Source organism: Schistocerca gregaria, chromosome 3, assembly GCF_023897955.1.
Source record: "Schistocerca gregaria isolate iqSchGreg1 chromosome 3, iqSchGreg1.2, whole genome shotgun sequence".
Lineage (NCBI taxonomy): Eukaryota > Metazoa > Arthropoda > Insecta > Orthoptera > Acrididae > Schistocerca > Schistocerca gregaria.
In genome coordinates, this window is record NC_064922.1 from 91752261 (window position 1) to 91767223 (window position 14963).

The window sequence follows — 14963 nt, forward strand, 5'->3', positions numbered from 1 at the left end:
ACATTACTGTGAAGTTTCAGCAGCACCACTTCAGATCTCCTACACAATTACTAGGTTGGAACTGTGAAATGAGCAAGGAAATAAAAAAAAAAAAAACACAAAGTCTAAAATAACGTACTTTTATTGACTCAGTAAAATTTTTATAACAACTTAACTCATCAGAATCAAACAAATGTGGTAATAAATTGTAAGTGACATACAAGTGGACATCTGATTGGTCAATAGTCAGTTGGCTTTGGTAGTGTGATATGCACAACAGTAATGCTGAAGTTCAACAGTCAGAAATAATTTTGGTGCATTAACTCTATTATAAATTATCAAAAGATTTTCAGTGCTTACAACAATGAAACAACTCTGAACATTTCCAAAGGGACAGAAGCATGTGTCCCAGCTTGAGTGTTTTGAAATAACTCAGAACTCCAATTAAATTATGAATACTGTTGATTGAGGGACCCAAAAATCAATCCTGGCTCACTTCCCATTTTCCAAAAATACTCTGAGACTTAAGCAATGAAGACAATACTCATGAGTAAAATTATATAAAAGGACAAATGACTCCCAAAGGGCATTTAAAAAAAAAGTAACAGACACAAATACAAATAAATTAGGGTACACATTAAATTATACCCTATATTGTGCCAAAAGATCCATATATAGACATTACACAATCAAACGAAAATGCTGGGCACCAATTAAATTGCAAATCTAGAATGAGATTTGCAAATTACACTAATCAAAATGTGAGAACTGAGAGATGCCATAATATTTTTTCATTTACACAGAAACATACATACATACAAGCTCACAGTGAGATCATACATGAGACATCTATTTACAAAAGAATAAATATGTTAACACATCATCCACAGATTCTATGTGGTTTTCAAGGACGTGAAGTAAATAAAGAAGTCTGAAACATATCTTCATTTAAGAAGTAATAATAAACTTTAAATACAATACGTAAATGCACAATATACTGGCGTACAAAACATTATTAACCTTTTGTAGCCACGCCCCATCAAACAGAAAATCAGTTTACCACACTTACTTACACAGAACATATTACTCATTTGAATGTGCACAGAGGTAAAATTTTCAATAAAATTTATGTTATTTTGTACACTTGGTACATTGGTTAGCTCTACAAATAAATTTGTGAATGGAGTAGAGAAAGTTGGCCACCAGTTAACGATTTAACCTTCTCTTAAATTGAATGTATTACTAGTTACACATTTTGAAGAGAAAAGTTATTTAAATGGTGTGTTCTTGAACAATGAACACCTTCTACAGCAAAGTAACTACATTTACATCTTTACTGTAGATTAGCCTTATTTCTAGTATTGAACCATGAACTAAGCTGTTGATTTAAAGAGATACTGTACATTGTGGCTGTTTTTACCAGTTGTAATAGTGTTTTAAAATGACAGCTTTTAAATGTGAAGTTTGTGGAAACAAGTACAGTTACCGCAAGACTCTGAAGAGGCATACATCCACAGTCCACCTACAGAAACTGAGTGAAATGATGCCTCCTGTTACAAATAATCTATGTTCGTGTACCTACCGTTGCTATTTATGCGACAAGGATTTTACTTGTAAATGTAGTTTAAAATGCCATCAACAAAATATTCATGGCAAACCATAACAGAAAAGGTTTAAGTGTACTATGCATGCATTTGAAACCAATTCTAAAAAGGGCTGGATGGATCATTTCCAGTTTGCACATACATTATGCGTGAAACCAGAAGACCTGGAATTCTCCAGTGAAGAACAATTTTTAAAATGGAAAGAAGAAATGGAATGTGCTACATGTTCCAAATTCATTAAAAGCTGTGGCACTTCATTTTATGATGATGGCTCCCACATGTTACTACGTTTTCCATCGCTCAGGTCAGTTTACCTCCAAAGGTGATGGGAGACGACATCCAAAATTGACAGGAAGCAACAAAATCTATGAAAGGTCCCCTGCAGAGATTAAAGTCCACTACAAAGAAGGAAAATGCCAGGTTACTTTTGTGTCCACTCACATTGGTCATGATCTGGACCTATGTCATCTCAACCTGATGGAAAAAGGGCGGATGAAGATAGCTGAAGACATTGCTGCAGGAATCCCATTTCCTACTGCCCTCCATAAAATTCAAGAAACAGTGCAGAATCCAAATTTTGAGAGAGTGCCCCTTACAATGATGCAGGACTTGCATAACATTGTCGCTGCATAAAACCTGTCTTCAAAGTTAGTCAGACACCCAAATGATGCAATCAGCACTGAAGATTGGGTGCAAGAAGTGCAGAAAAAAGGAAAATCCACGTGTATTGTTCTATAGGCCACAAAAAACAATTAATGATCTCCACCCTGAACTGAGAAGTGAAGCCTTTGTGTTAACTATAATGAACAACACACAAGCCAAAATATTAGCGAAATATGGAAGTGATTGTATCTGTGTTGATGGAACTCATGGGCTAAATGGCTATGATTCTGAAGTTACAACTTTACCTGTACTGGATGATATGAGGCAAGGATCTCCATGTGCTTTCCTCATATCTAACAGGAATGACTCACATGTTCTGAGTATATTTTTCAATTATGTAAGTCTTAGGTTGGACAGATCTCAGGTTGGACAGATTTTCCCAAAAGTATTCATGATAGATCTGGCAGAATTGTATACTATTGGTTGGAACAAAACAAGTGGACCTCCTAAAATGAGACTTTTCTGTACCTGGCATGTCGAAAGAGCCTGGAAGACAAATATTAAGTGCAAAATTCCAAATTTGGACAAGAGAAAGGAGTTGTACAGACTTGTAAGCTGTTAATGCAGGTAAGAGACGTTGCTGTATTTCAGGAATCGTTCGATAAAAGCACTGCAAAAAACTCAACAGCGATTCAGAGAATTCAGAATTTGGTCACTTTTTCAATAAATATTATGAAAAAAATGTGAAGTGTTGGGATATTGTCATAGGATGTGAGCGGGACTCAACACAAACATGGACCTGGAGAGTATGTATAAGACACTGAAATACATACATGGTAGTGCAAAGCAGGTGCATTGATGTTGCTTGTAACAGCAAAGCTGTTTGATGGGTCATTGTTGATGTGAAAGGATAACTAACAAGTTAACTGATAAGCGTTTACTGAAAGCACAAGTCCAGTATTTCTTTGATGAATAAGGACTCAAGCAGGAATGTAGGCAAAGGTTGGGAAGTACCAGCCACAAAGTCACATGAAGTTTAACATGTAGAAGAAAATATTATTCACTGTAAATGTAACTGTAAATTAGTGTGCACTGACTGTAAAGTGTGCATAAGTTTTTCAGCACAAGTATTGATTATTGCATTGAGTTAAATATGTGCAAACATATATATAATGTCTGCCAACTAGAGAGTATAGAAGAAAATCTTTTTCAAATTTCTGAATTACAAGATGCAGTAGCTGCAAATGTTGGAGATATGTCTCTTTCATCAATGAGAGAGAAGTGATTCTGAAGCATGTTAGTTCGTATGCCTCAGAAGCATTGGCAGAAGAGAAGAGAAAAATTATTTCTATTGTTTCTGGTATGTCTGCTATTGAAGTTCAGCTGGCTAACAAAATGATGACTTCATTGAAGGCTAATGTAGGTGCTGTTCACACCAGTTAGTGAGATCTCTTTCATTAGCCCACAAAGGAGTCACAAGAGAAAACTTTCACTGCTGAGGAGAAGAAAACAAATTCCTCAAGCTGCATACCCATAGCAGTTCCTGGTACAGAAGTAACCAACAAATTACTGAGAACACTTCTGGATGAAGGTTTGTAGCACATTAGCTAGCACATTTATCTCATATTCAGGAACATGTTGGTTCTTTTCTGTGTCCTGCCATCCAGATTTAGGTTTTTCATTATTTCCCTAAATCACTCAAGGCAAAAGCTGGGAGGGATCCTTTGAAAGGCCAAGGCAGATTTTCTTCTCTGTCGTTGACAGTACCAGAGCTTGTGCTCTGTCTCTGATGACTTCACTGTTGACAGGATGTCAAACGTCGATCTCCCTTTCTTCTTCACCAGCCTCTGGTATGGTAGTTCTGCTGATATGTGGGATATTATGCTCTGCCGGCAACCTACGCTGCTTTTGCCACCAGCCCAGAATGCTAGGTCAATCTGCTCCCAAGCCGAGCTGGGCAGTGATGACTGTGATTGAGGCTCAGTGCAATGCTGTTGATGACCATGCATTTGTCACCCATCCCTAAATTAAAACAGAGTAAGTTGCAATCATTAACTTGTAATATATATTTATTTTTGATCCAGCTGGATGAGTAACACACATACAACTGTTAAACAGATTAAATATTTTCTTGTTCTAGCTGGGAATATATCTACATCTGATTGTTCACAATAAATTTTCCTGATAATGTAACTCATTTATCTAAAAATAAATTTCATAAATAAATATTATTTCAGAATCAGTATAAACACATGGAGGTGGAATTAGGAATGAGTGTATAAGTAATTCTGAATGTAGCAATATAACTCAGCTGAAAGCCTTTTTGGTTCCACTTTGCAGTATATATTTTACTTTTTTTAAATCCTCCTATTTCAAAAGTTACATGTGACCACATTTCTCACATTCCAGAATGTTTTGTATTTTTAACTGGTTGTTATTTCCATAATACAGGCACATAGTTTTGTATCCCTAATTTATCAGGGAACAAAAATGCCTTTTGCATTTAGAAACAAGTAATAATTGCAAACTTGACATTAACCCAAGTAACATCCTGACACGGATGCTAACAGAGCAGATACTAAGTCGCACTGCTTGCCTGCTGGATGCAGATATTGATTGATTGTTTGAATGGGGAGAGGGACCAAGTGGTGACATCATCGGTCCCAAGATCTAAAATGTCAGAGGCTGTGGGAGCAACATACCAACAGCACAGTCTAGTTGATGGCAAAGGAAAACAGGCAAACAAAGATGCAGAAGGAACATTGGGGTGGCAGGAAGAGTAAATAACAGGAGAAGGGGGAGATCACAATGTGCCTCAATTATGCCATGTGCAACAGGATGCTGGAATCACTGCAAACCCAACCCAGTCCCCACATCATACCATGACTGTGACACAATCGGGACGACACGAGGGCAAGATGACACAAGAAGAGGGGGGGGGGGGGGGGAGAGGGAACAGCACAAAATACCAAACAAAATGGAGAGAAATGGGTGAGGGAAACCTGGCAGGCATGAAGGTAATGATGAAGGCCTTCAATTATGGAAGAAAATTCAGGTACTTAAATATAGGGGACAAACCACTTTTATGGTGATAACCGAAGACAGATGTAACTACGCAAGGTCGTCTGCTAACATTTGTAACAATGGAGAGTGGAAGAGCATATTTAATGCAAAAGGACAAAAGATGGGGGAGTCTAGTAAAATATGGATGACAGTGGAGGGTGGGGGCAGGGGCTGGTCATTATGGAGTAAGAGGCTTGAGTCAGCCTGGTATGACCAATACAAAGATAGCAGAGGATGGTAGATCCGCTGTGGGCCATGCAGCAAGAGTCCCCTTATTGCAAGAAGTTTATTGGGTAGGGGGGTGGACTGCAAGTGTCAGCCCAAGATTGAGCGAAAAGGAATTAGATGTGAAGTTGCAAATACAGCACCAGAGAGGTCACAGAAAAGGGCTACACCCCCAAGCCACACGATCAACAGCTCATTACCTGGAATACTACATGAGTGGGAACCCAAAGAAAGTCAACTGAACAACCAGCACGGTCAAGATCAGTGAGGAGGCTGTAGATGGCAGAGACCAAGAGGTGAAGGGTGAACCACTGTCGGATAGCCTCAAGGGCACTCATCGAGTCTGCACATAACACAACATGTGTGAAAGAGGATTGTTTAATAAACTAAAGAGCCTGGTAAACAGCCATTAGTTATGTGGGACACACACAACATGTGGCAGGCAAGAGTGATGTTCCTTGCCAGCAGAAGACATGAAGGTACATTCCTTGTGATCAGCAGATTTACAGCCTAGAGGCACTGCAGTAAAACACAACAGCAATCTGACTCACCCATAAACAATGAAACTTAGACCCCCAGGAGAGATCCATCTGGGATCAAGGAACTACCTGGGGGGGGGGGGGGGGGGGGTGGACGTGTTTGGAAAGAATGTGGGGAACAGGACAAAGAGGGAAGGTAAAAATCATGGCAAAGAGCAGCAAGGAAGAACACAACCAGTAAACTCACCTGAAGAGTGGGCAGGGGGTGGGCAGTGCCCAGTAGCTGCTAAAATATACAATAGGAGGGGTGTGTGGGGAAAGAGAAGATGGTGATGGCATAGGAAACAAGAAGCTTATACTGTCAAACCAAAAGGGAGGGGGGGGGGGGGAGAGGGGTAGAACCCCAGTTTCAACCAGGAAACAACAGGGCTAGTGCAATAGGCACTGGTGGCTGGACAGATACCATAGTGGTGGACCTCCTCTAAGTGGATCAGTGTGGAAGGAGCAGCTGAGCCATAAATTTGACAACCATGGACCAGAGGTGACAAAACTAAAGCCCAACAAAGATGGAGGGGAGTCAAACTATCTGCACCCCCAGAGGCGTGGACAAGGAAGTGGAGGAGATTGAGTTTATGGAGATAGCCAATCCCCAAAAGGTGGATATGGGGGGACCAAGTAAACTTGGTGTCAAAAAGAAGACCCACGAAATGGAACTGAGGGATGATGGACAGAGATTGGGTCTTGAGATAGAGCTCCAGTTGGTATTGAACGCAATATGGTGACAGAAATGCAATACCCACAATTTAAGGGGAGAGAACTGAAAACTGTATGAGAAGGTCCATGCAGAAGCATGCTACATGGCACCCTGGAGCTGTCTCTCAACAGAGGCCATCAAGTGGGAACTGACTGAGACACAAAAATCATTCTCATGCAGAGCAGGTGTGACCAACAGTTTGACAGAGGTGACAAGTCCTTTCATAGTGATGAGGAAAAGGATATTTAATACTGAACCATGTGAAACACCAGTCTCCTGGGTAATGGAGGGGCCATGTTGCAGGGCATGTTCCTTCTTCTCTTTCCTAGGTAGAGCAGGACAGAGCCCAGAGAAGCAGGGGGGTGTGGGGGTGGGGGAGGGAGGGAGGGAGGGAGAGAGAGAGAGAGAGAGAGAGAGAGAGAGAGAGAGAGAGAGAGAGAGAAAGCTTTTGTGAGCCCTAGATCTCAGAGAGACTGGGCAATCTTGGGCCCCCAGAGGTGACGATTCCACAACCAATTTGTACCAGCAGACTCCTGGGCTGAGAAGGGGCCCTATCACTAGCAGACACCAGAGAAGGGGCACTTCTCTAGCCAGATGAAGGGAGCAACAATCAGAGAGGAGGAAGTTGCACCTTGAGGGGAGAGGAAGAGAAGAGAGAGGCATCACTGGTAAATGGAGGAGGGGAAGGAAGAAAGGATGTAAAAGAGTCAATGGTAGATTTCATAGACACAAGGCAAAGCTGATCATACTTCTGATAAGCCTCAGTGTATGATAACAGTCAATGGAGTTATATCCCAGTATCTCCTTTGCTTCTTATAATCCAGGGAATCCAGTGAGCATGAAGAGTAATAGTCATGACAATGAATGCATGCGGGCAGTGGAACAAAGGCACTCCCATTCATTGCATCCAGGGCCTGCTGTACAGCATGAATACATGTGTACAAATCATTAACACCAAAAACATTTCAGCAATGGCAGGACAAACTCTTTCACATCACACTGATAAACCATAACCTTGACATTTTCTGGGAGGGTATCTCCTTCAAAGACCAGAATAAAGTGGTCATTATCAATGTGGTTGTCCTTAGGGCCTTTCTGAACATCCTGAACAAAATGAATGGCTTGACAGTCCAGACTGGCCTGCAGCTCACCAGTTTGGAAGATGATGTCCCTATGAGAAATGACACCCTGAAACATAGTCAAAGGCTATTAAGGAGTAATGGACATCAGAATGTTGCGAAGGTGATCACAGGCACAAAGAGCCACAGACTGTTCAGCAGAAGAAAATATGATCAATAGAGCAGCCAAACTTGTCTTTGACAGTTTCCACCAAAAATAATGGGCTGGTAGTGGGAAGGTGTCCTTGTCAGTCTTGATGCAGACCAGGTAGTGGGAAAAGATCTCATCCCAAGCCAGTGAGTCTGACTCTCCTCTCGTCAAGGAATATCCAGGGCAGGGAAAGTTATAGGTTCAAAAGAGGTACCATGAAAAAGAGTCATTCCCAACTAAAGGATAGCCATAGAATGGCCAGTTTTTTTTTTTAAGTTTGAAGTGTTTGATACGCAAAGTGTTCACCCTGATATCACCAAAACCAATCATGGGCTTTCCCCTTGTGCACTACTCAGCCACACCAAGGGCCACCTGGAATAGGGGCTGTTGCTGGGAGTTCCAATGCTCCAGAATGACATGCCACTACTCCTAGGCATACACGGGGAGGTAGCAGCTGAAGTACCAGAACTGTGATCCCTATGTTGTCAGAGGACTCAATCAAAAGAGTACATAACATCCCAAGCACATGAAATGGGTACTGTGCTAGCTGTAGAGCACGAAAAGGACAATGGCTTCAGGTAAAAAATGGAAGCACTGGTAAGGCCACATGCCAAAGACTTTATGTATGGTGGTGTTTCGCATTTGGCATACACCATGGAGACAAAATTTAGAGGAGTTCAAACTCCAAAGAGGGACCAAAAACTCAAAATAGGAAAGTGAAAAGCAAGAAGAATAAAACTGTAAGGGATAGCAAAAAACCAGGATAGCCAGGCCAGTGTAAGCAAGGAAACAGAGGTGTAAAGAAAGGGAAGAGGGGAAGGAGTGAGGACAGGGATGGACGAGCCCGGGAGAGTTAATGCAGGCTGGAAAAGTAGAAGGATTCAGTTACTAGGAGCCTCAAGTGCTCCACACCCAAACTCACAAAATAGTTATGAACCTTCTCCCTGGGTAATGGGGATGGGGGATGGCTGCAGTTATAATCCTGTGATGTACTTTTTCATACCTGAGTATTATTGGATTTGCTCCAAATATCCCAGTATCTCCTTTGCTTCTTATAATCCAGGGAATCCAGTGAGCATGAAGAGTAATAGTCATGACAATGAATGCATGCGGGCAGTGGAACAAAGGCACTCCCAAAATGCAAACCTGGGGTACAGAGGTCAGACTGCCTGACAAGTCTATTTCTCATGCACCACCACCCATTGGAACAGAAAAACTACCAAGCACTGTTGACACAGTTACAGTGGCAAGCTGTATTGCCATGCTAGGTGACAGTCATGACAATGCATCATAGCGTACACAGCTACTGTCTGCTTACTCTAGAGCCCTGCAAATAAATATTAAATTGACTGATCATATATGAATTCTGAGATAACTCACAACTCATTTCAATAATGTGCATAACATAGAATCAGTCTCATACCTAGAGTGAAACGAAATGACCGTATTGCATTTCTGGCCGGGAGATCCTATGCAGGACCATTCGGCTGCCTACTGCAAGTCTTCACCAGATGGTACCACTTTGGTAACTTACATTACAAAAAAAAGGTAAAATGGTGATAATGGCAACAAACAACCCAGTCCCCGAGAGGACAGACTCTCTGACTTGGCCAGGAATTGCTCCTGGGACCCTGCGTAGCTATCGGTCTCTCTACCTACACAGCTACAGGGACAGACATAGCTAGCTAAGGCAGCATGTTGGATGTGTTCCTGCCATAGTTCAGTGACACTTACTGTGTCACACCGACAAACCGACGGGTCCTGAAAGGAAATATTAAATCAGAGTGCAGACATAGTGCATTGGAACAGAAAAGTAACATTGAGCATAAGTGGAATTAGGGATGATTCACAGGGCATTTCTGGATAGTGCATAACACCGAATTAATCTCATACCTGGTGTGCTGTGTGGAAGCTCTTGCTTTCATGGTATATCAAAAGCACCTTCCTACACTGATTCACTGACAGGTCCTGTAAGTAAGCATTAAATCAGAATGCAGGCATTGAGTATTTGAACAGGAAAGATTTATTGGACATAATATAAGGAGGACCCATGCTGCATTTCAGTATTGTGCATAACATAGAATTAATCTCATACCTGGTGCAGTGTGAGGAAGCTCTTGCTGCAATGGCATGCCAAAAGGTTGCTGCTTACACTCAGTGTCAGGCTCTGTAAGTAAACAGTTAAACATTAAATCAGAATGGAACAGGGAAGTAACATTGTGCATACATGAATATAGGGATGTCTCACAAGGCAATTCAGTATAGTACATGACACAGCATTACTCTCATACCTGGTATGGTGTGACGAAGCTCTTGTTGCCATGGCACACCAAAAGCATGCTGCTCACACTCAGTGTCAGGCCCCGTAAGTAAACAATTAAACATTAAATCAGAATGCAGGTGTCGTACATTGGAACAGGGACGTAACATTGGGCATACATGAATATAGTGATGTCTCACAAGGCATTTCAGTATTGTGCATAACACAGCATTAATCTCATACCTGGTGTGCTATTTTGGAGCTTTTGCTGCATTGGTTGACTCAAAGTTTGTTGCACATATGTACTGACAGGCAAAGGATTTTAAATCATGTTCCATACATAGAACAGAAAAATGGAGCTGCATGTGTGTGAAATAGAAGATAAATCACATGCAGTGTGGTCCACTCCATGGAATTACCATCACACACCAGGTGGTGCATGTTGCATGTTTCACTGCATGTGCCACTGCGTTTTCTCTCAGTAATTCTTATGGTATACTTAATCTGCCATACAGAGAAAGCACTTTATTCTCCAAGCATTTGTTCAGTACGACATATTAAATCTTCATCAGTGTTATAGCAGCCTATTACTTGGGAGCCATCTGTGTAGAGGATGATATCAGACTGAACCAAGTATGGCATACCATTGTGTACTCTAAGTTCAAACTTATTTGTAGGTTCCAGCTATACTGATGGAATGAGTGAGTGGAAATACAGCGCCATACCACAGCAAGTAAAAAATAATTAAACTATGCAAAAACAGGAATTGGTCACTTCACCACAAAACAGTCTGTGGAATGTATATGTTATATACACTAGTTGATAAAAAAAATTGTGTCAAAAAGATATGTGTACCAGTAATTAAAAAGATATTGTGGAGTTATCATGTATGCAGGATACTAAGTAACAAAGCAAAGTCATGAACACCATAAATAATATCATTGATTAAAGTTTTAAAACATATATATTGTCCGTATTTTATTTCAGTCATTAGCTAATGTATTATTTTTTGGGGTTCTCAGGAAATTAACTTCCTCAATGCTTTTAGACTACAAAAAATACTATCTGAGTCATAGTGGGAGCTAAAGTGAAACACACAGGTTTTTCAGGGAGAGTGACTCAGTCACAGACTAAAAAACTACATGAAAAAACTCCACATCACATGAACATGAAATTTATAAATAAGATCTGAATGGGAAAGTATGACAAAATAATGATAATGATAATAATAATAATAATAATAATACTGAAGCAAACATGGGAAGATGTCTGAATGTTATTGATACTATACCGTACTGTATAAAATGTACCGAATGATAATAATGTCAAGTAATAGCCCTATCTGTCTAAAAAAAAGTAAAACTACATGCACTACCACAACAGATTATTGTCTTCAGTGATAACCTTGTGAAATATTTTCTACCTGAAGAAGTAACTACATATGTGTTATAACCTAGATTATGGCTATCAGTTTGTCTAAAGTGATGGAATTGACAGGGCACTTATGTCACTATCTTCATTTGTATGAAACATGTTATGTAATGATAAAAACGTGAAGTGATTTTCATGACAGAATGTTCATACTACATCCCAATCTAGAACTAATCACAACAGATTTGGGCACATGAACATTTAAAATATTTTAATATTAACAGCAAATAGTTGCAAATTAATAGCACAGACCTTCATTCAGAAGTGTTCTCAGGATGTTGTTGGTTTCTTCTGCATCAGGAACTTCCATGGATATGCAGTGTGAGGAACTTGTCTTCTTTGTTGAAAACAGCCTCCTCTGGGACACAAGTTTCCTCTTGAGGCTTCTTTGTGGGCTATCATAAGAAAAACCACGACTGGTGGGAACAACACCTACATTAGTTTTCAATGAAGTCACCATTCTGTTAGCCAGCTGAACAGTAGCTGACATACCAGAAACAATTTCTGAAAACCTAGAAAAAATTTTTCTCTTCTCTTCTGCCAATGCTTCTGGGGTGCAGGAATTAGCATTTCCACTTACTTGCTTCAGAATCACTTCTCTCTCATTAATGAAAGACATGTCTCCAACATTTGTAGCTACTGCATCTGGTAATTTAGAAATTTCCAAAGGATTTTGTCGTGCACTCTCTAGTTGACAGACATTATGTATATGCTTGCACATTTTTAACTTGATGCTATAATCAATACACGTGCAGGAATACCTATGGATGCACACTTTACAGTCAGTGGACACTAATTTACAGTTACAGAGGATATTATTTTCTTCTACAAAGTAAATTTTATGTGATTTTGTGGCTGGTACTTCCCAACCTCTGCCTATTCATAACAATACTGGGTTTGCACTTACGGCGAATGTTTTTCATTTTACTTGTTAGCTTTCCTTTCACGTTGACAATGAGCCAGTCAAACTGCTTTGCTGTTACAAGCGACATCAAAGCGGATATACCTTTATCCAAACGTTTCACCTGCTTTGCACGTATATATTTCAATGTCTTATGCATGCTCTCCAGGTGCATGTTTGTGTTGAGTTCAGATCGCATCCTGTGGCAATATGCCCAACACTTCACGTTTTTTTCATAATACGTCTTGAAATAGTGACCAAATTCTGAAGTCTCTGTATCGCTGTTGGGTTTCTGCAATGCCAACGATTCTTGACACACAACAACGTCTCTTACCTGCATTAACGACTTAACAAGTTTGTACATCTCCTTTCTCTTGTCCAAATTTCTAATTTTGCTCTTGATATTGGCCCACCAGGCTATATCGACATGCCAGGTACAGAAAAGTCTCATTTCAGTTCGTCCCATTGTTTCGTTCCAAGCGATAGTATACGATTCTGCCAGATCTGTCATTAATACTTTTGGAGAAATCTGTCCAACCTGAGACTTAACATAATTGAAAAATATACTCCAAACATTTGAGTCATTCCTGTTAGATATGACGAAAGTACATGGAAATCCTTGCCTCATATCATCCAGTACAAGTAATGTTGTAACTTCAAAATCATAGTCATTTAGGCCATGAGTTTCATCGACACAAATACAATCACTTCCATATTTAGCTAACATTTCACCTTGTGCGTTGTTCATTGTAATTAACACAGAGTCTTCACTTCTCAGGGTGGAGATAATTAATTGTTTCTTGAGGCTTATAGAACAATACACATGGATTGTCACTTTGCTGCAGTTCTTGCACCCAAGCTTCAACGCTGATCGCACCATTTGGATGTCTAACTGACTTTGAAGACAGGGTATACGTAGCTGCAATATTATGTAAATCCTTCATCGTCGTAAGATGCACTCTCTCCAAATTAGAGCTCTGCATTGTTTCTTAAATTTTTTGGAGGGCAGTAGGAAATGGGATTCCTGCAGCAATATCTTCATCCGTTCTTTTTCCATCAGGTTGAGATGACATAGGTCCAGATCGTGACCAACGTGAGTGGACACAAAAGTAATCTGGCATTTTCCTTCTTTGTATTTTACTTTAATCTCTGCAGGGCACTTGCCATTAATTTTGTTGCTTCCTGTCAATTTTAGATGTCGACTCCCATGAGCTTTGGAGGTAAAACTAACCTGAGCAGTGGCAAACGTAATAACATGTGGGGCCATCATCGTAAAATGTAGTGCCACAGCTTTTAATGAATTTGGAATGTGTAGCACATTCAATTTCCTCTTACCATTTTAGAAACTCTTCTTCATTTGAGAATTCCAGGGCTTCGGGTTTCATACATAAGGCTGTGCAAACTGGAAATGATCCATCCAGCACTTTTTAGAATCGGTTACAAATGCACACATCGTACACTTGAACCTCTTCAGATGTGGTTCGCCATGAATATTTTGTTGGCGGCGTTTTAAACTACCTTTACAAGTAAAACCCTTGTCACATAAATAACACCGGTAGGTACACGAACATAGATTATTTGTAACAGGGGGCATCATTTCGCTTAGTTTCTGTAGGTGGACTGTGGACATATGCCTCTTCAGAGTCTTGCTGTAACTGTACTCGTTTTCGCAAACTTCACATCTAAAAGATCTCATTATAAAACACTATTACAACACGCGAAATGCTTTTCACACGCGAATAGTTCACTCACAAATGGGTACACGACAAAACACTTTTCACACGCAAATACTTTTCACACGCAAAACACTTTTCACACGCAAATAGTTTACGCACAAATGGTACTGAAATGCATTAAACCGTACAGGTAAAAAGACAATGCTAAACTGCAACGTGCAGCCGAACGCGGACACCACGTGGGTCAACTGAAAAGATGCCCAGGCGATGAACAAAGACCGGGAAAACCGGGAGTGAACCGCTGGGGGTGAGTGGGCTGGACTTGTTCCGGGTGAAATCCCAGCGCTGCTAAGAATCCTGTGTCTTTCTCTTCTTCGCACCCTCCGCGCGTACCCGCCCCCCCCCCCCCCCCACCCCCCTTTCGCTGCACCATCAGCGAACCCTGCTGCCCTCCCCTCTCCCTTCTTCGCCATCCTGTCGGCACGTCTACACAATGTCTGGGGCCAGGCGGCCAGGGCCTTTAGCCGGAGCCTTACCGAGGTGATCCTGCGACCCTAGCAGAACTGCCAAAGCTGGAGCCCAGAAAAACTACCTTTCTGCAATTCTCTGTACTCAGATGTAAGAAAGTTTGCAATCCATAAGGTAGGTTTAACAAAAATAAGAACTTACTGAAAAATGTGTAGACGACAAATAGTGCACACTTTAAATTAAATGTATCA

The 14963-nt window shown here is 40.7% G+C and overlaps 1 protein-coding gene across 3 annotated transcripts; it reads right to left on the minus strand.

Moving 5' to 3' along the window:
* Positions 1-645: 645 nt before the first annotated feature.
* On the minus strand, positions 646-14505 carry LOC126356159 (uncharacterized). Of its 3 annotated transcripts, none has more exons than XM_050006904.1 (4): positions 11920-14505; positions 10072-10143; positions 9870-9944; positions 646-4208 (listed from the first exon to the last, which is right to left on the minus strand). In XM_050006904.1, the coding sequence occupies exon 1, from the start codon at positions 13446-13448 to the stop codon at positions 12507-12509; it is 942 nt and encodes a 313-aa protein (XP_049862861.1). In that variant the 5' UTR covers positions 13449-14505; the 3' UTR covers positions 646-4208; positions 9870-9944; positions 10072-10143; positions 11920-12506. The 3 variants fall into 3 exon arrangements, with proteins under 3 accessions (XP_049862861.1, XP_049862863.1, XP_049862862.1); XM_050006906.1 differs by having other exon boundaries at positions 11920-12765; XM_050006905.1 differs by lacking the exon at positions 646-4208 and adding an exon at positions 9660-9737.
* Between the last annotated feature and the right edge of the window lie 458 nt (positions 14506-14963).

Excerpts from the sequence above, each read along its gene's own strand:
- LOC126356159 (XM_050006904.1), bottom strand. The coding sequence starts at position 13,448 with ATGGTGCGATCAGCGTTGAAGCTTGGGTGCAAGAACTGCAGCAAAGTG.